A 24256-nucleotide genomic window follows, 5' to 3' on the forward strand; every position below is an offset into this window, starting at 1 on the left:
AAGAGAAAAATGCAGAATAAGACAGAGACGAGGACACTATAATCTAACAAATTGATAAGTCATAATCTTTAATAAGAATCAGAGTTCTAATCCAAGAACCAAGAGAATTCTCTCTAAGAATGCAAATGAATATAATATGACTCAAAAATGTTTACATTAGCTTTTGGTACCTCTATATATAGGAATATAAGTTTAAAAAAACATAGAAACATTAAAATAAAGTCCAAAGCCCAAAACACATAAAAATAACATAACATGAAAATTACAAATCCAGACCTTTTTTCCTAGTAAGGCCCGCTCGTCCAACGAATGCAAATTGACTCGCTCAACTAATTTAACATTTTCAAATTAAAATATTATTATAAATTATTTAATTTCCTAAATTATTCTTTAATTGTGCTCATGATGTTTATGTTCTTTAAATTTCCTTCTTCAATTACAAGATCAATGAGACATGTTTTGATCTTGAACCTTGTTATAAATAATTTAAATTGCAAATATTCTTCCCCAAGTTCTTCTGATATATGTTTCACGAGATATTTCTCTATCATATCCTCCTTCTTGAAGAAAATTTGTTCTCAAATTTGTACCACTTGAAGATTCTTTATCATTCTCTCCGATTTAGAAAGAATTCGACCCAAATTTGAGAAAATCCTACGTATATAAATATAAAATAAACTAAAATAGAAATTCTACTAAAATGAGATTTGGGTCCTTGAAGAGGCCAATATCTTATTATCAAAGATTTGTCATCTGCCTTCCTTCCATTGTTGAATGTCATGGTTCCTTGATAAACAAATTTTCTCTAAGCAACAAAACAAAAAGAGACCAATTATTATTTTCTTTTAATGTCAAATCATAATGCTATATTCTTTTTCTTTTGTCTCTTCTCTTTCTTTCTTTTCTTTTTCCCCTCTTCCTCTATTTTCTTTCTCCTCGGTCTCTTCTTTTCTTTCTCTTCTTTTTATTTCTTTTCTCTTTCTTCACCCTCTATCTTTTCTTTCTCTTCTTTTTCTATAGTTTCTCTTTCTTCCAATCTATAAGTGTTTTTTTCTCTTATGTTCTTTTAAGCTTTCACATTTTTCTTCTTTCTAAGACATCTAATTTTTGCAAAGTCCTTTCTTTATCCTCTTTCAAATATAGAATGTAGTTCTTGAGGTCTTCATTAATAGTCATGGGTAAGACACTGATGAGTTTCATGTCCATAGCCTTCACATTTGGAACACCTTATAACACTTTATTTAACCTTTGAGAAAAGATTTTTGTATTGATTGTGCTTCCTTTTAATACTAAAATTTTTGCCATTCAACTTTACAATTTTAGACACCACGACATTGATTTCTCCACCAAGAACTCACGAACACACAACTTCCAGAAAGATGCCTATGTTGGAACATGTTGCATCGTTCAATATTGATAAATCCTATAAAAGGTTAGGAAAACAAAAAATAACAGAATATGTTTATATCATCACCACTCGTCTAAGTGTTTCACTAAAATTCATTGTGTATCACACTTATAAGCTTTTTCTTGAATGTACTATCTTGCCTTTTACCACTCAAATTTGCTTTAGCACTTAACAAGGAATTCCAGTAGCATACACCAAGAGTGAACAAACAATGTAAAAAACATTATGAGATCTAAATCTTGACTCAAAAGATCAAAGAAAATACAAAACTTTAGACAAAACTTCAAAGAATTTTTTTTAGAAGATACAATATAATAAAATTAGAAAATTATAGGATTACCAAAAGAGTTAAATGACTCAATAGTGCAATAATGTAACATAACAATTTAATAGAATAACAATCATAAACAATAGCGCAACATACTAATTTGTGTTGAACTCTACAATTTTTTTACGCTTGGATCCTTACTTACTCTTCTCTTTTTAGTTTAATATATATTTGTTTGTTTCTAACTTGGATCCTATTAAAGTTTATGTTTTGTAATAATTGCTCCTTGGAGCAACCATTTATGTTTTAGGGTTTTCTGTTTTAGTGTTTATAGTTTTCTGTTGGGGATAATTAATTATCCCTGTATTTTCTTGTTCTCACCGGAACCTATTTAAGTAGGATTCCAGTATTTTCTAGTGTAAGAAAAACTGAGAAGTTGCAGTAACAATACAATCAGAAATAACAAAAAGATTACAACTTTCTCTTACCTTTGGCATTGTGTTCTTCTTTCTCTAGCCTTTGCCATCTCTTTTTCGTCCAGCCACCGCCGTTGAGCTGCTCACTGGAGCAACACCTTGGAGATCTCCTGTTCGCTTTTCTCTCTCTCGCGTTTTCTCACGAAGTCTAATCTAAAAGGGCTTCTCATGTGAGGAAGCTTCGAGCGAGACCTATTGTCTCTGCTTCTTGGGCTAAAAAGGCTTTAAGGCCTCAAATTGTTACTGTGGGCCAGCAATTTAATATGGTACCAGAGTAGGTCCTGGACCTGTTCTGCCTTTGCTTCCGCTTAAATTTTTTGCTTTCTTGGTGCTAATCTTTTCTTTCAGTCTTTCTTGGTATTATGGAAAACATGGATAAACTCAACAATCCTTCCAGCCCCTTTTACCTTCATCCAGGAGAAAACCCAAGCATTTCCCTTATTTCTCAGGTTCTTAATGAGTTCAATTACACCTCTTGGAGCAGGAATATGAGGAGAGCCCTTCTCTCCAAGAACAAGTTGAAGTTTATAGACGGAGGGATCAAGAAACCTCAAAGAGATGATCCCCTCTTTGATTCTTGGGAGAGGAGCAATATGATGGTGCTGTCTTGGATCATAAAGACTCTTTCATCCCAGATAGTAGAAATCGTCATATACGTTGAAGGTGCTCAAGAACTATGGGAAGAATTGAGAGAAAGGTTTTCCAAGGGAGATTATTTTAAATTCTCTGACTTGCTTCAAGAAATACACTCTATTAAACGGAGAAAGGAGTGTAAGTCAGTATTTCACTAATATGAAAATTCTATGGGAAGAACTAGAATTTCTCAGACTGATTCCATGTTGTAGCTGCAAGATTCATTGTAGTTGTGATCTGTCCAAGGTTTCACATAAATACAGGAAGATATAACATGTTATTTGCTTCCTAAAAGGCCTAAATGAGTGTTATAATACTGTGAGAACACAAATATTATTAATGAAACCTTTGCCTAGTATTAACCGTGTGTTTTCACTGATTATACAACAAGAAAGACAAGAAAACCATGATTTTGGACTCACAAATCAGAATGATATCAAAATTCTTGCCAGCACCAGTGGAAGACAGGGGCAGTGGAGAAATGACCAGAATTGAAAGACCCATGGACGTGGATCTGCCCCCCGGAGTCAAGGTAGAGGAAGGGGAAGAAATCCCAACCATGGGAAACAATGTTCTCACTGCCATAAAATGAATCACAATGTTGATGAATGTTATTCTAAGCATGGATATCCACCATGGTACAAAAAGAATGATAATAACAACGCAAATAATCTGGGACAGAATGAATAGGGATTCGCAAATGCTTGTTCTACCAACACTATAGCACAGACCAGTCAACAAAGTAGTGTTAATCCTGTCCAGAGTTCTTTCACTCCTGAATAGATGCAGAAAATTCTACAAATGCTTGAAAAAGCTAATAGCTCTTCACATAGCATTAGCCAAATACACAAGAATATTACAGAAGACAGAAAATGTATGTTCTTTTGGATTATAGATACAGGGGCCACTGACCATGTGACCCATGATAAAAACCAATTCATGACATTCAATAAGATTAAACCTATAACTGTCAAACTACCAAATAATTCCATTGTAACAACCCACTATGCAGGAACTGTGCAATTTTATAAAGAATTCATATTTTTTAATGTTTTGTAGATACCTGATTTTTCCTTCAACCTTATATCTGTCCAAAGCCGAACTAAAGATATAGACTGCATATTAACTTTTTCTTCTAAGATGTGCCAGATTCAGGACAACTTTACATTGAAGATGATTGTATGTGCTAATGTGTACAAAGGACTTTACTACTTGCAACCTTTTGAAAGGAATCTAGCACCTATTTTTGCTTTCTCCTATGAACATGTAAATGTAAATATGTGGCACTATAGGCTAGGCCATCCTGGACACAAGACTATTGAAAGAATATTCAAATTTTTTCCTTATGTACAAACTATTTCCAATGATGCTTGTGACATTTGCCATTATGCTAAGCAACATAAATTGTCTTTTTCTAAGAGTAATTCTTTATCTTCTAATTGCTTTGATATCATACATTGTGACATATGGGGTCCTATTTCCATCCCATCTGTACATGAGCATAAATATTTTCTCACTATTGTTGATGACTGTAGTAGAGACACTTGGGCTTTTGTTATGCGTAATAAGAGTGAGACTAGAGAGCTTTTATAAGAATTTATCATGAAAATTAAGACCCAATTTAATAAAACTGTTAAAATCATTAAGACCGACAATAGTCTTATGGCATTGAACATCAAAGAAGCTGTGTTGAAACTCCACAACAAAATTCTGTTGTGGAGCGTAAGCATCAACACATATTGAATGTTAATCGTAGTTTAATTTTTCAGTCTAATATTCCCATGCTTATTGGTCTTATGTCCTGTCCCATGCCATATACCTAATAACACTAGTACAAACAGGTGAAAAGACAGTGGTTGTTTTTCATTATAGGCACCGGTTCTCGAACAGAGGCATATGCAGGCGAGGCAAAAAGTGTACTACTTTTGGCCTCGGCTTGAACCGAGGCATAAAGGGAGGCGATTTGACATCGGTTCATCTACAACCGAGGCCATATCTTCCACCCTACTGCCTCGGTTGTAGTCTGAACCGAGGCAGTAGAGGACAGCACTTTCGGCCTCTGTTGTAGTCATAACCGAGATCATTCCACCCTACTGCCTCGGTTGTAGCTTGAACCGAGGCAGTAGAGGTCTTTTTTTTTTACGCAGTACTTTCGGCCTCTGTTGTGGTCATAACCGAGATCATTCCACCCTACTGCCTCGGTTGTAGCCTGAACCGAGGCAGTAGAGGGTTTTTTTTTTTTGCGCAGTACTTTCGGCCTCTGTTGCGGTCATAACTGAGACATATATCGCTTTTCTACCTCGGTTTTAACACTAACCGAGGCATATATTGCTGTGTTTTTTAAAATGAGGTCTGTTTCTGCGACATTCCCAACAACAGAAACAGACCTGCATATATATTTACAGCCAAAACAGTCGAGAATAATCCGGAAACGTATATTTTGAATGAAAATTATAATAAAACATAAGTACATTCAATTGAATCATAAATCAACTTCTTATAAGCATAAATCAATCAAATTATAATCATAAATCAAGTTTGAAGCATAAATAAAACTGAATGTACAATGTTAAACTAATAATAATGTAGAAAAACATCAAACAACTTAGAAACATAAACTTAGAACTTAGTATATCTTAATATCTAGTATATACTATTATATAAATGAATTACATATTTAGCCAGTGCTTTCCTCACAAGTTGAAGTGACTTCTCCGGAATTGGAGCAGTCCTATTGAATCTCTGCATAAAATACAATGATTTAACTTAGTGTATTTGAAATCTAAACTATAGGGAAAATAAAATTGAAACCTAAATAATACTGTTTCCCATCCACTGGTGTAATGTGCACGAATAATGGTCATGATCCAAAACATGACGTAGTAACCACATTCATATGACCCCGTTTGTATATTACACTACAATATATCATCATAATTATAAAATGTTAAGTAACATCAATTGAATGGAACCAAATGTAAATGAGTATGGACTAAAATACCAAAACTTAAGGGCAACCCATGCAAGCTTTTTAGCTGTAGCAGTAGATCTCCCAGATAACATCATATGTGTTGCAAGGGAACTATTAAAAGCAATTCCTTTAGCATACATTTATATATAAAAAAAGTAGAAAAATTGAGATTCTTACCAATCTACTACATGTCTAAGAGGGCTGGGAGGAGACTTCTGCAATGAACAAACCCAGACAGCAGTGTTCTCCGGTATGGAGATCACAAGTAGCTGCCAATGACACCTGAAATTGGTAATAACTTATGAATCATATACCAAAATTAATAAATGAATGTGTTGAAGTTAACAAACTTCACTTACCCATGTATATAAGGGAGAAAATATATCTCCTTCCCCATTCCAAAACAGGTGCTGATGTATGTCTGGATATCATCAAATTTATTTCTTTCATGAGTCATAGAGGGGTCAATGAACCCATATACATCGTTGAACCCCTTCTTGTTACTAACATCAGACATATACCTAAAATGAAGAAATAATATGATATAAGTAAGTTGATAAAATAGAATTGTATAAAAAAGTTTTCATAAACTTACATCATCCATAGCTGAATGAGTGTAATATTAATTTCTTCTCTACCCGACGCAAGCTCCCTAACATCTTGATGATGCAAGTACAATGGGATCTGAGTTTCTCTTCCAAATGTAGTAGAATCCCAGTGTACATTCATCGGCACATCTGAAATGATTTTAGCAAGCTCGTCTAACGCACCAAGAGGGTCATCCTCAGATAAATGAGTCTTCTTCGGTGGAGGACTTCCCTCTTTACCTATCTGCTGTTAAATGCAAAAATGGTTATGTTATAACGTCAATTAGAAGTAAATATTAAAATTGAGAAGTATATAGTACCAGTGTTTACCGGGGGATTAGATACATCACCAACCAAATGTCTAGGCCAGGCGACAAAGGACTTAAATGCTTCTTCCACAGTGAAGAACTCATCTGTAGGCACAGGAAGAACGGCATCCGCTATGACAACTTCATCCACCGTGACCTTGACCTCATCTTCTGAAAGTTGTACACCATGCACTACAGTGGCTGTCTCATAAACTGTACCACGAGCCACTAGCACGGTCCCAGTATCAGAAAAAATATATAACTGACATGGACGAGTTTCATCCATGTCGTCCCCTAGGGCACCGGAAGCTGAACAACTTCCTTTACCGCTTCTACCTGTCAAATTAAATGTTAGGTTATGCAAAAAGTAAATTAGTTACCAAAAATAAATAAGTTTACCTGTAGGGGGCACAACATGTTCCGCTACAGGAGATGGCGGAGGACGATTGCCATAATCCTCATAATGCTGCTGGAACTGGCGCGCAACCATTTCAGCAACTTCATCATACAACTCTGCTCGAACCTTCTTTGTGATCTCCTGCGTCATCTCTTTTCTTATTTCCTCCTTCATCTTTTCGTATGAATATGGACGCGAGGAAGACCCAAAAAACTATCGTATGCCTATGCCAGTCCCAGCACCATGCACTCGTCCTGGGTGCTCAGGTCGTCCAATAGATGTGGCAAGAATATCTTGACGACCTTCTTGTGTGAATTGACCTTGGGAGCTCTGCTCAACCAAGGAGTCCTGTCACATAACAAAAGTTCAAAATCATTAGAAAAATCTATGTAATATATATAACAAAATTAATGTAAAAATATAAGGAATGACATCTTACAATTCTTTCAGATATTTCTCTGGCAGACTCGGAAGCGTAGGAGCCCGATGGTCTTATACGGGCTAACTTCCACTTCTCGTGCCGAGATGGTGGTGAAGGAGGAGGAGGGTCACAACCCTCAGAAAGTGGAACTCTGTTATCTGACTTCTGCTTCATTATTTTTTCTTCAAGCTTCCTATATCCACCACGAGACAGTAGGTGTGGATTTTTATTCTGAGCGCTTATTCCCTGTGCTTTTGACCTTTTTTCCTGTGACAATATAGAACAATTGTCATAATATAGAATTATGAATGATGAATTGAATGATTTTACTGTACTTACTTGCCACGCCTCGGATGAACGAAGCTCTACAAACTGACGTCATGTTGCTTCGTCAATTGCTGAATATTTGGAACATGGATTTTCATTACTTTTTGGTCCAAATATATATCTAGACGTCAATTTTGTCTTAAACCCTCGAAATCTTTCTGCAATTGCAGATAAACACTTATTCCTTAAGCTCTCGACGTTTGGCATATCAAATGTTATCTGCAACAAAGAAAGTAATAACCTTATATCAATACAGATTTATCAATATAATGAATATAGAAGATGGAGCAATATTGCTTAACTTACCAATAGATCTTGCCAGATGAGATTCCAATCAGCCTCAGAAACATGGTCAAAGGATGGAGTAAGTATAGAGATACGATCACGTGCCAATACTCCAAGGTAAGACCTAAATACATCTGCATTTGGGCCAGATGCAACTGCAGTGACCACGTCAATAATGACAGGTGTCCTCTCACCTGCATTTCTTCTAAGTATAAGCTGTCGTAACCTCGTTGCTCCTCTCGTCCGTCTAGAAGTGGTGGGGACTTCATCGCCTGACGAATGAGGTGACTCAGCCATAGATCTGTCACAATAAATAAGATGATATATAAATAAAGCACTTATAAAATAACATATATTATTTAACAATTGCCATAAATATTTACACAAACATGAAATTCATACATAATCATATGGATTGGTCATATATATATATTCCCTCATTGTGATCTTCTCGTATTGCTTGTATGTCATCAATTAGAGGGTCGTCATCCAAATTTATTGTCGTTTTAAATGGATGGTTGTCAGCGATATGAAGATTACTTATATTCTCTTCTTTATCTTCAATTTGCCTTTTTCCTTGGAGAGCAACATACCAATGGTCAGACGCAGGATCTTTGACATAAAAAACCTGACTTGCTTGATATGCCATGATGAACGGTTCGTCTCTATAACCAACCTTTCGAAAATCAACAAGTGTCATACCAGATTCATCTATTTTGACACCACTCTTATTGTCTACCCACTTACATTTGAAGAGTGCAACGGAAAACTTAGTGTAATCAACTTCAAATATCTCTTCAATTCTACCATAGTATCTCATGGATCCAACTATAGGATTTTGATCTTTGGATGTTGAAAACTGTAGCGACTCAGCTTCTAGACTGATGCCACTATTTTGTACTGTGCTTTTATCATCCAAAGTCTTTGTATAGAATGTGCAATTATTAATTTCGTAGCCTGTACAACATACAACATCAAACTTCAAGCCATTTGCTAACCACAACAAAGTCTCAGAGGACCGTGATTCTTTCGAAACTTCAGATTTGAACCAGGACAAGAATGTTCTGTTATGCTCCATCAACTGTCATTTCTCTGATTGTCGTGGATAGTTGTCCCTTACAACGGCTTTGTGTGCTTCCAAAAATGGGATCACTTCATCTGTGTTGTTTAATATGTACAAATGTGCTAGCATCAATTCTTCACGACTTTTCGTCACCACATTCACACCTCGGATGCTTTTACTTGTAGAATATCTACTCAACCATGATGTCCGAGGGACTCCTATCGGATTTGCTTTAGTCATATACTCAGAGCAAAACTCAATACTTTCTTCAGCAATATATCTTTCAATCATCGAACCTTCTGGACGATATTGATTTTTCCAAAACGGGTTGAATAAGCACCGATGTATATAACGTTGTACGCTTCGGTTTTCATATAACTGAGGTGTATAATGGGCGTCCAAATCCAAATTTTTTACTAGTGTAAATAGACTACCTTCTACTGTTATTAAAGATAAAACCCCTTATGATGTATTACATGCTAATCCCCCTTACTTATCTTGATCTGAAAGTTTTTGGTTGTCTATGTTTTGCTTTAACTTTGGAAAATAACAGAAACAAATTAGATTATAGAGCTAGAAAAGGAATATTTCTTGGGTACAAGAATGGTGTAAAGGGATACATTGTTCTGGACATCAACACTAGGGGAATTTTCATTAGTAGAAATGTCATCTTTTATGAAGACATTTTTTCCTATAAGAATAAACAGAGAGATGAGAGTAACTGCAATAATGATGAGGAGAGCATATTTTTTTATAACAGTTTGCCCTGCAGCCATGATGAGAACTCGGGTAAGGACAGAAGGAATGTTCAAAGCACTACTGAGAGCATTGATATATGCACTGAAAACACTGATCTTGTTGAAGAAGAGCAAGAAAACAATCAAAGAAGGTCTAACAGCGTAAAAAGGACCCTTGAGTATTTAAAGCATTACATATATGAAACTGATCAATCCTCATTTGCGTCCTTGTGTCTCAAAAATGTTTTAAAAACTCCTTATCCTATCACTAATGCTTTATCTTATGAATCTTTATCTGATAAACATTTGAGGTACACCCTTGCCATAAATGCTAACAAGGAACCCAACTCCTATGATGAGGCTAAGAATAATCCAGAATGGGCTGAAGCCATGCAGAAAGAAATCAAAGCTCTACAAGATAATGATACTTGGTGTACCAGTGAGAGCCGGGCGCCGTACGAAAGGCGCCCATGAGGTGACGGGGCGCCGCCCAAAGGACGCCCATGTCACACCCGCCATAGACAAATGCTGGACCGCCCCAGTCTTAGCCGCCCAAGGACGCCCATGTCACGCCTGCCACAGAGAAAAGCTCTGCCGCCCAGTATTGACCGCCCCAGCAGATACGGACTGAACCTAGCCCGTATAAACTCTCCTGCACCAGCAAAATGTCCGGCATCACACGTATGGACGCCCACTAATGTGGTCGTCTGACCATCTCGGCGTCTACGCCGACCACCTGGGTAGAGCCTCTGTTTATAAGAAAAACTTTGAAGAACCCACAAGGAATTCCATCACCGCAGGACAGCGCCGCACTCTACATGCTCACAAAAACTATTCCACAGCAAAATGCTGAGAGACGTCTGGTATCATGAAGTGTCGGACGACCGCATAGAGGATCGTCCGCCCAGCGAAATGCCCGAGCGGGCGACCGTCTAAAGGGTCGTCCGCCCCACGATCTATAGAGGATCGTCCGCCCAGCAAAGGGGCGGGCGTCCGCATAAAGGGCATCCGCCCAATGAAATGCCCGAGCCGCCCCAGGAAAAGGCGAACGCCCGTATCACTCGGGCGGACGCCCATATCACACTGACCGGCCAAATCACTAATCATTGTGGCTTAGGTAAGTCGGCCTGGTTTAGAGGTAAGTAGAAATTAGGAGCTATTGGGCTGTTTTGGGCCGTGATTAACTTTTCACTAATCCCAAGCCCATAGCGAAAACTATAAATATAGGTCTACGGTGAGTGGTAGATAGGTTACATTGAATGCACATTTATTGCTATCCCCTGAGAAAAGCCATTGCTCTGAATCTGACTTTGGCATCGGAGAATCTTTTGTAGGTCTCCACCCCTCCGGATAGAGAGAAAAGTCAAAGTTTGGAAAGAAGACCCGCCACCTGGAGGAGATAGAAGAAGAACTGGGAGGTTTGGAACCGCACAGCCCTACTACACATCCGAAACATTTGGCGCCCACCGTGGGGCCGTGTGACTTAAAAAACTCAATGGTGACCACGAGAAACATGAGCATAGACGATCCCGCCGAGATGATGCGCGTGTTACAACAGAAAATGGACGAGATGCAGCAGCGTCATGAGGAGGAAATGGCGGCCGTAAAGGCCGACTGCGAAGCCCGGATAGCCCGGGAGCTTGGACGAACAGACGGGGGAGAGCGAGCGACGGATAAAGGGAAGGGGGTGGAAGGAGATGGCCCGCCCCCCGAAACCGAGTACGATAGGACCTGGAGGCCCTCCGGGTCCGAGGCAGAGGGCAGCAAGGCTAAGTCGGTGCATGCTGAGAGCGCCGCCGAAGATGGGCGAATGGTAGTTAAGTCGGAGCCTTCATCCACCTTGCTACTTCCGTTCACCCAGAACATAATGAATGTCCAGATCTCGGAGCAATTCATGGCTCCGCAGTTCAAAATGTATAACGGGACAACGGACCCCGCGTCCCATATCCAGACATTCTCGAACGCGATGGCGTTCCGAACCGGCAATGACGCCATTTGGTGCCGAGCATTCTCGCTCTCGTTAGAAGACGAAGCACTGGAATGGTTCAACACCCTCCCTCCTAATTCTATAGAAAACTTTGCCGGATTGAAACAACTATTCATCAAACAATTCGCGGCCAGCAGCACTCAAGATTTGACCGTTTTCGAATTGATGACCCTCAAGCAGGGAAAGGACGAAACATTACGGACGTTTATGGATAGGTACCAGAAGACTGTCCGTCGTGTCAAAAGCCTGACCCCCGAACTCGCCCTTCACTATATCCTGCCCGCCCTGAAGCCGGGACCGTTCAAGGATAGTGTCTGCAGGCGTGCTCCGAAAACAATGGAGGAACTGAGGGAGAGAGCAGCTGACGAGATAAGGGTGGAGGAGATGAAACTCTCCTACAAAAAAGAGAATCAAGAAGTGAGAGGAGAAAAGCCGGACAGTAATAAAACCGGTTCATCGACGAGGAAAACCTTCGGCCTTAGACCCGGGGAGCAGAAGAAAGGACCCCGATTCCAGCAGTATACCCCTTTGAACGCCTCAAGGGAGAGAATTCTCCGAGAGGCCCTGAACGCGGAGCTGATAACGGAGCATGAAGGGCTCCCGACTTCGAAGAACGCTGACCGGAGCAAACATTGCTCCTACCACAAAAACATGGGTCACAGCACCGAAGAGTGCTGGACCCTCAAAGACAAAATAGAAGAACTCATCCGGGCGGGAAAGCTCAAGAAATACGTCCGAGACGAGCGCCCGCCGCAACAGACTGAACGGCCCGCCCAAAGACCGGCCTACCGAAAGGATAAGCCGCGGAACCCAAGAGCAGAGCGACCCCGCTCGGAGAGGCGCCCCAGCCGAAGCCGTAGCAGAGAACGCCCCCTGAGGGGGCATATCAATACCATTTTCGGAGGATTCGCGGGAGGAGGATCATCTTCCTCCGCCCGTAAGCGCCATATCCGGGCTCTCCATTCCGTCCATCTGGTCGATAAGCCGCGCCGCTCCATGCCGGCTATCACCTTCTCGGACGAGGACTTTCACGCCCCCGATCCCGACCAAGACGACCCAATGGTCATAACAGCAGAAATAGCACGTTACGGGATAAGCAAAGTCCTGGTTGATCAAGGAAGCTCGGTCAACATCCTCTACTGGAAGACTTTCCTGCAAATGGACATCTCGGAAGATCTGATCGTCCCCTACGATGGGAAGATAGTGGGGTTTGCGGGAGAGAGAGTCGACACGAGGGGATACGTGGAATTGAGGACGAGGTTGGGGATCGGGCGAGCAAGCGAGGAGAAGAGAGTCCGGTATCTGTTGGTGGAAGCTAGCACGTCATACAACGTACTGCTCGGAAGGCCGTGCTTAAACGCTTTTGGAGCGATTGTCTCTACACCCCACCTCACGATGAAGTACCCCTCTGAGAAGGGAACTATATGCACGGTCCGGGCGGACCAGAAGACGGCGCGAGAATGCTACGCAGCGGGTTTGAAGTTGCAAGTCCGTCCAGTGAAAAGACGGGCGGCTGGTTCTGAGGTAGCCATGGCCGACCTCGACCCGAGGACGAACACCGAGGACCGCCTGGAACCTATTGGGGAAACCCAACCTATCTTAATAGGAAGGGAACCCGCTCAGACCACCCTCATCGCCAGGAAGCTGAATCCTGAGATAGAAAAGGAGCTGAGGACACTCCTATGGAAAAACCGGGATTTGTTTGCATGGACGGCGGCGGATATGCCGGGCATCCATCCCGCAGTAATGAGCCATAAGCTCTCGCTTTTCCAGAACGCTCGCCCTGTAGCCCAGAAGAAACGGAGAATGGGTGAGGAGAAGCGTAAGGCTGTGGAAGAGGAGGTGGAGAAGTTGAGGAGGGCCGGCTTCGTCCGGGCAGTCACCTACACCACATGGCTAGCTAACGTGGTCATGGTGAAGAAGGCCAACGGGAAGTGGCGCATGTGCACTGATTACACGGATCTAAACAAAGCCTGCCCGAAGGATTCACACCCCTTGCCCAGCATTGACGCCCTGGTGGACGGCGCTTCCGGACACCGGCTACTAAGCTTCCTAGATGCATATTCCGGGTATAACCAGATACCCATGTACGGGCCGGACATTGAAAAAACAGCATTCATTACGGAGAAGGCCAACTTCTGCTACGAAGTCATGCCATTCGGCCTGAAGAATGCGGGAGCAACATATCAGCGCCTAATGGATAGAATCTTCCGTGACCAGATAGGCCGGTGCATGGATGTATATGTGGATGACATGGTTGTCCGGTCGGCAGACGGGGAGGGACACCTCAGGGACCTGGAGGAGGTATTCCGCCAAGTAAGGAAATTTGGCATGCGCTTGAATCCAGCAAAGTGTACATTCGGGGTAGCGGCTGGAAAGTTCTTGGGCTTCATGCTAACATCCAGGGGGATTGAGGCTAACCCGGACAAGTGTGACGCGGTATTGCAGATGCAGAGTCCGGCCACCCTTAAGGAAGTGCAGAGACTGGTCGGACGGCTCACGGCTTTGTCCCGGTTCATCCCCAAGTTGGCGGAACGGATGAGGCCGGTCCTACGTAAGTTGAAGAAAGGGCCCGGACCGTCTTGGGACGACGAGTGTGAGCGAGCGTTCCAGGACGTCAAAACCCTCCTTAGCAACCCACCTGTCATGAACCGCCCGGTCCCAGGAGGAGATTTACACATCTTCTTAGGAGTGTCCGAAACGGCCGTCAGCGCTGTATTGATGCAGGAACGGCCTCAGGCGAGGCTAGTTTACTTCGTGAGCCGTACGCTCTTAGACGCGGAAACCCGGTATCAACGGGTAGAGAAGGTGGCCCTGGCTTTGTTACATGCTTCCCGAAGACTTCGCCCATATTTTCAAAGTTATCAGGTCATAGTCTGGACGGACTTCCCAATCTCCAAGATCCTCAGGAAACCAGACCTAGCCGGGCGGATGGTAGCATGGGCGGTAGAACTCTCAGAGTTCGGCTTGCGCTATGAACCTAGGGGGTCGGTTAAAGGCCAACATTTGGCAAATTTCGCGGCCGAATTACCCCCTTCCGGCCAAGATGACTGGAACTTATACGTGGATGGGGCTTCCGGCCGATCGATCAGCGGGGCCGGCATCGTCCTTGAAGGCCCCAATGGATTCCTACTTGAGCATTCTTTGATATTCAAATTCAAAGTATCCAACAATCAGGCCGAATACGAAGCCCTTGTAGCTGGCCTCGAGTTGGCGAAGGACATGGGGGCGAGGAGGATAACCTGTCGGACGGACTCTGAGCTGGTGGTGGGCCAAATGAATGGCAACTTCCAAGTGAGAGAGGAACGCCTTTTGCGATACTACCAGAGGGCGACCAAGCTCGCCAAGGCGTTCGACAAAGTCGATATACAACACATTCCCAGGGAACAAAACACGAGGGCGGACATACTGTCCAAACTCAGTTCGGGAAAGGAAAAGGGACAGTTGACTACCGTCGTACGGCAGGTTCTACTACAGCCTTCCGTGGAATGCTTAGCGGTATCCAACGGAGGACAAGATTGGCGCGCCGAAATCCGGGAAATCATGAACCGACAGGATGAGGGGCGGATGGTAGGTCCGGGTGAAGCTAAGAAAGTCGCCCGTTATCTTATCGTGGGGGATGACTTGTACAGAAGGGGATTCTCCTCCCCTCTCCTTAAGTGCTTGGGGGCCGAAGAGGCCCACTATGTCATGGACGAACTTCATAACGGCGTGTGTGGTCTCCACACGGGCTGGAGGACCTTGAAAGCCCGGCTACTGAGAGCCGGATATTATTGGCCTACCATGGAGGCGGATACAAGAGGGTTCGTCCAGAAGTGCGTCCGCTGTCAGGAACACTCCAATAATTCCCACCTTCCGCCACATGCCCTACATTCAATATCATCCCCTTGGCCATTCGCCCAATGGGGAATGGACATTGTAGGACCGTTCCCAGTAGGACAAGCTCAGAAAAAGTTCCTCCTGGTGGCGGTTGATTACTTCACCAAGTGGGTAGAAGCCGAACCTTTGGCAACCATCACGGCCGCCCAGGTCCAGAAGTTTTGTTGGAAGTTAATATGTCGCTTTGGCCTCCCTCAGTCCATCATCACAGATAATGGCCGGCAGTTTATTGACAAAAAACTCGCCGAGTTCTTCAAAGGGCTGGGGATCAAGCACATCACCAGCTCGGTAGAGCACCCCCAAACGAACGGTCAAGCTGAAGCAATGAACAAGACCATAGTCTCAGAGCTTAAGCGGCGTTTGGGAGAAAAGAAGGGAGCATGGGTGGACGAATTACCCGAGGTCCTATGGGCCTATAGGTGCACACCTCATGGAACCACAGGTGAAACCCCTTTCAACCTAACCTATGGTACTGATGCCATGTTGCCGGTTGAGCTGGGTGAACCGTCGCTGAGGCGGGAGGTTGAAGATCTGAACCTCAACGACCAAGAGTTGAGGATCGAGTTAGACTCCCTAGACGAACGGCGAGACCGGGCGGCATTGAGAGCCGAAGCGTGCAAACGAATGGTCGAAAGAAAGTACAACTCCAAGGTCCGCCCGAGAAGCTTCCAAGAAGGAGACCTAGTATGGAGGAAGGCAGGCGATGCCCGCCGAAACCCGACACACGGGAAGCTCGCCGCCAAGTGGGAGGGGCCATTCAAGATACTGGAAGCCTTCGGAAACGGGGCCTACAGGCTGGAACGCATGGACGGACGTCCCATCACCAACACTTGGAACGCCACACATTTGAAATTTTATTTTAGTTAATTTCAAATCTACCATTTCGATGTATTCATGAAATCAATCAAACCAAATATTTGTTGGCTCCTGCGAAACATCTTGTATAAATTCAGTAGAAAAGTTTTCAGCGCAATTCTCGGCCAGATCGACCGAGGAGAAGGAATCGTCCGCCCTACCAAACTCCAAGCTGAAGAGTGTTCCAACGAGAACAACTCTCGGCTTGGTGGGGCGACGCCGCGAGAGAATCGTCCGCCCTACCAAACTCCAAGCTCAAGAGTGTTCCAACTAGAACAACTCTCGGCTTGGTTGGGCGACGCCCCAAAAGAGTCGTCCGCCCTACCAAACTCCAAGCTGAAGAGTGTTCCAACGAGAACAACTCTCGGCTTGGTGGGGCGACGCCGCGAGAGAACCGTCCGCCCTACCAAACTCCAAGCTGAAGAGTGTTCCAACGAGAACAACTCTCGGCTTGGTTGGGCGACGCCCCAAAAGAGTCGTCCGCCCTACCAGACTCCAGGCTGGCAAGTGTTCCAACAAGGAACTCCCAGCTTGGCCGGGCAAGAAAGTGGACTGGACCGACCATCTCGTTAACAACCGCTCAAGAAAAGCGGGGGCAACCCCATCCCGGCCGGTCCATCATTAAAACTGGACAAAAGTAAAGGCGAGTAAAGACATGCAAAATTAAAAAGCTGTGTATTAATCATTTGCGCTCAAAGGCGCTGAGATTTACAAAAAAGACCACCCGGCCAACATCTGGAACACTCGAGACGTTGGACGGATGGTCAAAAGATACACATCCAAAAAATTCTTAAAGAAAAATTTTAATTATTCCCGCCCCCGGCGGCCTCCACAGTTGGCTCATTCTCCTCGACGGCATTCAAATCCACGAGGACGCCGTTGAAGACGTCCTTCTCTATATCCACGCCAAGAGCAAAGGGATCCTTGACGCCCGCCAGAAGGGTCACTTGCCGAAGGGCTTTGTTGAAGCCCTCCTCATGTTCAAAAAGGATGGTGGACTCCAACTCACCAATTTGTTCCTTGGCCTTAGCTATTTCGAGAGTGAGCCCCTCGTTAGCCTTGGCCTGGCACGATTCGGCCTCCTTGGCACGGGTCACCTCCGCCTCCAGCAGCTCAATCTTCTGGCGACTCTCTTCCGCCAACCGCTCCTGCTCGACTCGGGCGGCTGTCAACCCTTCAGCGGCCTCCCTTTTGGCTTTTTCCAGGTCGGCCTCCAGCTGCTCGATCCTCTTGTCATACTCATCTTGATTGAGGACCATCTCTTCCAAAGTAAGCTGAAGAGAGGCAGCGTTCTTCTTCTCCCGGTCAAGCTCGGCCCGGACTTCAGCCACTCCGGGGCGGTCCGCAAATTCCTTCAAATACCAAGCTAAGGCGGATGTCCGGGTTGACATCTCCAGCATGGCGTTAGTGAGCTCCAACTCGGAAAGGGGTTCAATGAGCGCCCGTTGGGAGGAGCTCATGTGAAATTTGGCCCGATCACTCATGCTGAAGGCCGGGCTAAAAATGCCGCCAGGAAGAGGGACGGCCGGGGCTTTCCCCCGGTCCTTCTCCTTGTCTTTGCCCTTCCGGGCTTTCTTTGAAGCTGAACGAGATGACGACCCCTCTTTATCTCGTCTTCCCTCTGCAGTAGGATCTGTTCTCTTGCGCTTCGAGGGATCAGCTGAAACAGTGGCCGCCTCGGGCAAGGGATCCACTTGGGCGGCTTCCAATTCTGGTTGGGGATTGGAAGGCGGTGCTTGCATGTTGGAACCCCCGGTTTCGGCAGCAGGAGGGACTCCTACCTTAGGAGTAGTGCGAGCAGTCACCTGGCGGACACCCGAAGGAGGAGGACGGGGCGCGTTGGGAACGCCAGTCGGCCGGGCGGTCGACGAGCTAGCCCCAGACTTCTTCCGCAGTGCGAAAAAGTTGGATTTGCGGGGACCCGGGTTTGTCATTAATTCTGCAAGAAACAGGAAAATTCAGAAAATTTAACGTCAGTATGCGAAAAACAAATACACCCAATGGGACAAGACCATACCGAACGCCTTTGGTCCACAGTCTTCGAGACTAAGGCATTCGACCAAATGGCGGGCGGAGATCCGGCGGGGGAGGGCGTTAATAGTGCGGACAGCTTCTAAGTCGGCCGCAGTCAAGGCTCCTGTTGAAGTCGCCCTTATGTGTCGAGGATCCCTCGTCCAGTAAAGTGGAAATAGCGGCCTTCCTTCATCGTCAGTAAATTCGCGGATGCCGATTTTGTTAACAATTATTTTGAAGTAGTGCTGTTTAAAATTTTTAAACGAATCGGAGAAGGGGCGGAAAAGGGTCCTGCCCCGTACCGATCTAAAGGACACCCAGCCGCCAGAACGAGATGGGCGGACTACGAAGTAATGGAAGAAGACCGGGATGGTGGGCGTGACACCTACTGCCAAACACATAGCGAGAAAAGCTTGCACGGCCGCCCACGAGTTGGGGTGCAGTTGTGTTGGAGCCACGTTAACCTCCCGAAGAATAGCCGTTTGAAATTTAGTGAAGGGGACCCGGATAAAAAGGTGGGTAAAGAAAGTCACATACATGAAAAAGAAGTCATACGGACTAGACCGCCCATCATGGAAGACCCTCTCATTTAGTAGAGTTACCCCGGCCCGAATTAACTTAGAGTCCTCCACATCCCGGACGATATGGGTATGGCGAATCCGCCACTCCAACTCCTTGCGGAAGGCGTAGCAAGAAGCATACCGGCTAGGAACAGGGGGAGCCAAGTCAGATTCGACCACCCCTTGACCTTCCGGTTCAAAGGGGGACCCGACCACGGAAATACCGCCCTTTAGCAGGAATAGCGGCACGCCATGGAAAATCCGGTCGTCCGCCGATGCTGATGACTCGTGGTCCGCCCCAGAGGACCCAATCACCTCCTCCAAAAAATGAGAAGAAACTGAGCTGAGAGAATCGCTGCTGTCGCCCCGCGCCGACCCCTCCCGGACTCCGCCCGACGACCCAGAACCTGACTCTATTGACACAGATGCCATTTATTACCTGAGGGAAAAAGAATCTTCAACTCGTAAGTAATGAGGATAAGTGAAAATGACATCCTCTGATCCGCTATTTATAGGAAAAATTCAGTAACCGTTGGGTGTATCCTAGCCGTCCAGATTTAGCACGACCAACGCTCCGGATTTGGCGACGGTTGACCTCCCGACAATGAGAACGCGACACGTGTTTTCCCGCTTAAAATCCAAATTCAAAAAGCCCAATGGATAAAGCCCAATTGCGGGTTCCTGAACCAAAGCGCGCCATATCCAAAATCCTACGTTCACTACGTGCACTAGGACTTGGGGGGCTTGTGTACCAGTGAGAGCCGGGCGCCGTACGAAAGGCGCCCATGAGGTGACGGGGCGCCGCCCAAAGGACGCCCATGTCACACCCGCCATAGACAAATGCTGGACCGCCCCAGTCTTAGCCGTCCAAGGACGCCCATGTCACGCCTGCCACAGAGAAAAGCTCTGCCGCCCAGTATTGACCGCCCCAGCAGATACGGACTGAACCTAGCCCGTATAAACTCTCCTGCACCAGCAAAATGTCCGGCATCACACGTATGGACGCCCACTAATGTGGTCGTCTGACCATCTCGGCGCCTACGCCGACCACCTGGGTAGAGCCTCTGTTTATAAGAAAAACTTTGAAGAACCCACAAGGAATTCCATCACCGCAGGACAGCGCCGCACTCTACATGCTCACAAAAACTATTCTACAGCAAAATGCTGAGAGACGTCTGGTATCATGAAGTGTCGGACGACCGCATAGAGGATCGTCCGCCCAGCGAAATGCCCGAGCGGGCGACCGTCTAAAGGGTCGTCCGCCCCACGATCTATAGAGGATCGTCCGCCCAGCAAAGGGGCGGGCGTCCGCATAAAGGGCATCCGCCCAATGAAATGCCCGAGCCGCCCCAGGAAAAGGCGAACGCCCGTATCACTCGGGCGGACGCCCATATCACACTGACCGGCCAAATCACTAATCATTGTGGCTTAGGTAAGTCGGCCTGGTTTAGAGGTAAGTAGAAATTAGGAGCTATTGGGCTGTTTTGGGCCGTGATTAACTTTTCACTAATCCCAAGCCCATAGCGAAAACTATAAATATAGGTCTACGGTGAGTGGTAGATAGGTTACATTGAATGCACATTTATTGCTATCCCCTGAGAAAAGCCATTGCTCTGAATCTGACTTTGGCATCGGAGAATCTTTTGTAGGTCTCCACCCCTCCGGATAGAGAGAAAAGTCAAAGTTTGGAAAGAAGACCCGCCACCTGGAGGAGATAGAAGAAGAACTGGGAGGTTTGGAACCGCACAGCCCTACTACACATCCGAAACATTTGGTATTTGACCCAACTTCCTCCTGGAAAGAAATCCTTTGGGTGTAGATGGGTTTACAAAGTTAAACACAAAGCTGATGGGACTGTGGAAAGATATAAAGCCCGACTGGTTACCAAAGGTTACACTCAACAAGAGGGGATAGACTTTTTAGATACTTTTTCCCCTGTTGCTAAACTCACTACTATCAGGCTTTTACTTCCCCTTGCTGCATCAAGAGGTTGGTTTCTACATCAACTTGATGTGGACAATGCTTTTTTACATGGAGATTTAAATGAGGATGTTTACATGGATCTTCCACTTGGTCTAAACACTGACACAAAAGGGCAGGTCTGCAAGCTAACTAAATCTCTATATGGCTTAAAATAGGCCAACCAACAATGGTTTGACAAGCTGTCCACTTTTCTTATTTATGGTAATTATGTTCAATCTAAATCTGACCATTTCCCTATTCATCAAGAAAACTCCCACAGATTTCACTGCTTTACTTGTATATGTGGATGATGTTGTATTGGCATGAAACTGTATGAGGGAGATCACTCACATAAAGACTCTTTTACATCACCAATTCCAGATAAAGGATTTGGGAGAACTCAAATACTTTTTAGGGTTTGAAGTTGCTAGATCCAAAAAGGGGATACATCTTTGCCAAAGAAAGTATGCCCTTGACATCCTTGAGGAAAAACCATGGTTTACCCCCTTTTTGAACGACACTAGCTCCTTGTACAAAATAGAGAACTATTTGGATAACCCCAATGTCTATCGCAGATTGATAAGGAAGCTTTTCTATCTTACTAATACTAGACCTGACTTGTGTTTTACTGTTAATTTGTTAAGTCAGTTCATGCAGGAACCCACTAACTATCACTACCAAGCCCTGCAGGATATCCTCAAGATATCCTTAGATATGTCAAATCCAGCCCTTCAGAAGGATTATTCTTTGTTGCTGATTTTGACATACAGATTAAAGGATTCAACAACTCTGATTGGGCCACATGTCCTAATACTAGAAGATCAACTACTGGTTATTGTATTTTCCTAGGGTCCTCCCTTGTTTCATGGAGGTCAAAGAAAAAGAGCACAGTCTCGAGATCCTTTACTGAAGCAGAGTATCGTGTTCTTGCTGCTACTGTTTGTAAGATGCAGTGGCTTCACTACCTCCTTCAAGACCTTCAAGTTCAACCTACTGCTACCGCTGTTCTCTACTGTGATAACAACTCTGCCAGGCACATCACTCACAACCAAAGTTTTCATGAGCGGACCAAGCATATTGAGTTAGACTATCACGTGGTACGTGAAAAGATTCAAGAAATTTTTTTACATCTTCTTCCCATTCTTTCAGAGGAGCAGCTCGCGGATGTCTTCACCAAATTCCCTCATCGCATTCGCTTCAAGTCTATCATCTCCAAGCTTGGATTGATGAACATCCACCATCCAGCTTGAGGGAAGACTATTAAAGTTTATGTTTTGTAATAATTGCTCCTTGGAGCAACCATTTATGTTTTAGGGTTTTCTGTTTTAGTGTTTACAGTTTTCTGTTAGGGATAATTAATTATCCCTGTATTTTCTTGTTCTCACCGGAACCTATTTAAGTAGGATTCCAGTATTTTCTAGTGTAAGAAAAACTGAGAAGTTGCAGTAACGATACAATCAAAAATAACAAAAAGATTACAACTTTCTCTTATCTTTGGCATTGTGTTCTTCTTTCTCTAGCCTCTGCCATTTGTTTTTCGTCCAGCCACCGCCGCTGAGTTGCTCACGAAAGCAACACCTTGGAGATCTCCTGTTCGCTTTTCTCTCTCTCGCGTTTTCTCATGAAGTCTAATCTGAAAGGGCTTCTCACGTGAGGAATCTTCTAGCGAGACCTATTGTCTCTACTTCCTGGGCTAAAAAGGCTTTAAGACCTCAAACTATTGCTGTGGGCCAACAATTTAATAGATCCACTATTTTTTTTTTTGAATTTGACAGTTCAACACATAAACAAAGATTGCCCTTCAAACACCAAAACTCATGCAAGATAAGGTAAAAGATAAATTGAGACCACAATTAATTGAAAAACACAAAAAAAGAAAATAAATCATTTTCACAAATCAAATATAAAATACACAAATTAAAAGAAAAATAAAAAGACAAAAAAAATTAAAAACTCAAGGAAATTGAATAAAATATTAGGTTTTTTTAAAATGATAAAAAAATAAGATAAAACCTGCTCTAGATATTAGATGATCAAGGACACCATCTGGATATATATATATATATATATATATATATATATATATATATATATATATATATATATATATATATATATATATATATATATATATATATATATATATATATATATATATGAGAGAAGAAGTTAAGGGAGAACATTTACAGTTTATATATTTATAATTTTACATAATTATAGTTTTATAATTTTACAATTTAAAAACTTTATAATTATATAATTTATAATATCATACTTTAATAACTTAATAATTTGATAATTATATAATTTTATAATTCTATAATTCTGTATAATTTTATGGTTTGATAATTTTATAGTTTGATAATTTTATAATTTGATAATTTGAAAATTTGAAAATTTGAAAATTTTATAAATTTATAATTTTATAATTTGTTAATGTTATAATTTTATAATTTTATTAATTTTGTAACTTTGTAATTTTATAATTTTATAAATTTGTAATTTTATAATTTTGTAATTTTACAATTATATAATTTTATAATTTTGTAATTTTGTAATTTTGTAATTTTTTAATTTTGTAATTTTATAATTTTATAATTTTATAATTTTATTAATTTTATAATTTTATAATTTTATAATTTTATAATTTTATAATTTTATAGTTTTATAATTTTATAATTTTATAATTTTATAATTTTATAATTTTATAATTTTATAATTTTATAATTTTATAATTTTATAATTTTATAATTTTATAATTTTATAATTTTATAATTTTATAATTTTATAATTTTATAATTTTATAATTTTATAATTTTATAATTTTATAATTTTATAATTTTATAATTTTATAATTTTATAATTTTATAATTTTATAATTTTATAATTTTATAATTTTATAATTTTATAATTTTATAATTTTATAATTTAGGATTTGATTATTTGATTATTTTATAATTTTATAATTTAAGATTTTATAATTTTTTTACGATTTTGTAATTTTATAGTTTCATAATTTATAATTTTATAATTGTATAATTTAATAATTTAAGAATTGTATTATTTTATAAAGTTTTTAAATTATAAAATTATAAAATTATCCAATTGTAAAATTATAA

The 24256-nt window shown here is 42.5% G+C and overlaps 2 protein-coding genes across 2 annotated transcripts; both read left to right on the plus strand.

The window, feature by feature from the left end:
* The first annotated feature begins 9611 nt into the window (after positions 1-9611).
* On the plus strand, positions 9612-10355 carry LOC148199778 (uncharacterized). The gene has a single exon (XM_088112780.1). The coding sequence runs from the start codon at positions 9612-9614 to the stop codon at positions 10353-10355; it is 744 nt and encodes a 247-aa protein (XP_087968906.1).
* A 1039-nt stretch (positions 10356-11394) lies between these two features.
* LOC124835529 (uncharacterized) lies at positions 11395-16614 on the plus strand. Its single transcript, XM_047310463.2, has one exon. It carries the CDS (start codon positions 11395-11397, stop codon positions 16612-16614), a length of 5220 nt encoding a protein of 1739 aa, XP_047166419.2.
* Positions 16615-24256: the final 7642 nt, after the last annotated feature.

The sequence above is a fragment of the Vigna umbellata genome, chromosome 4 (assembly GCF_029865625.1).
Source record: "Vigna umbellata cultivar VRB3 chromosome 4, Vumbellata_1.0, whole genome shotgun sequence".
Lineage (NCBI taxonomy): Eukaryota > Viridiplantae > Streptophyta > Magnoliopsida > Fabales > Fabaceae > Vigna > Vigna umbellata.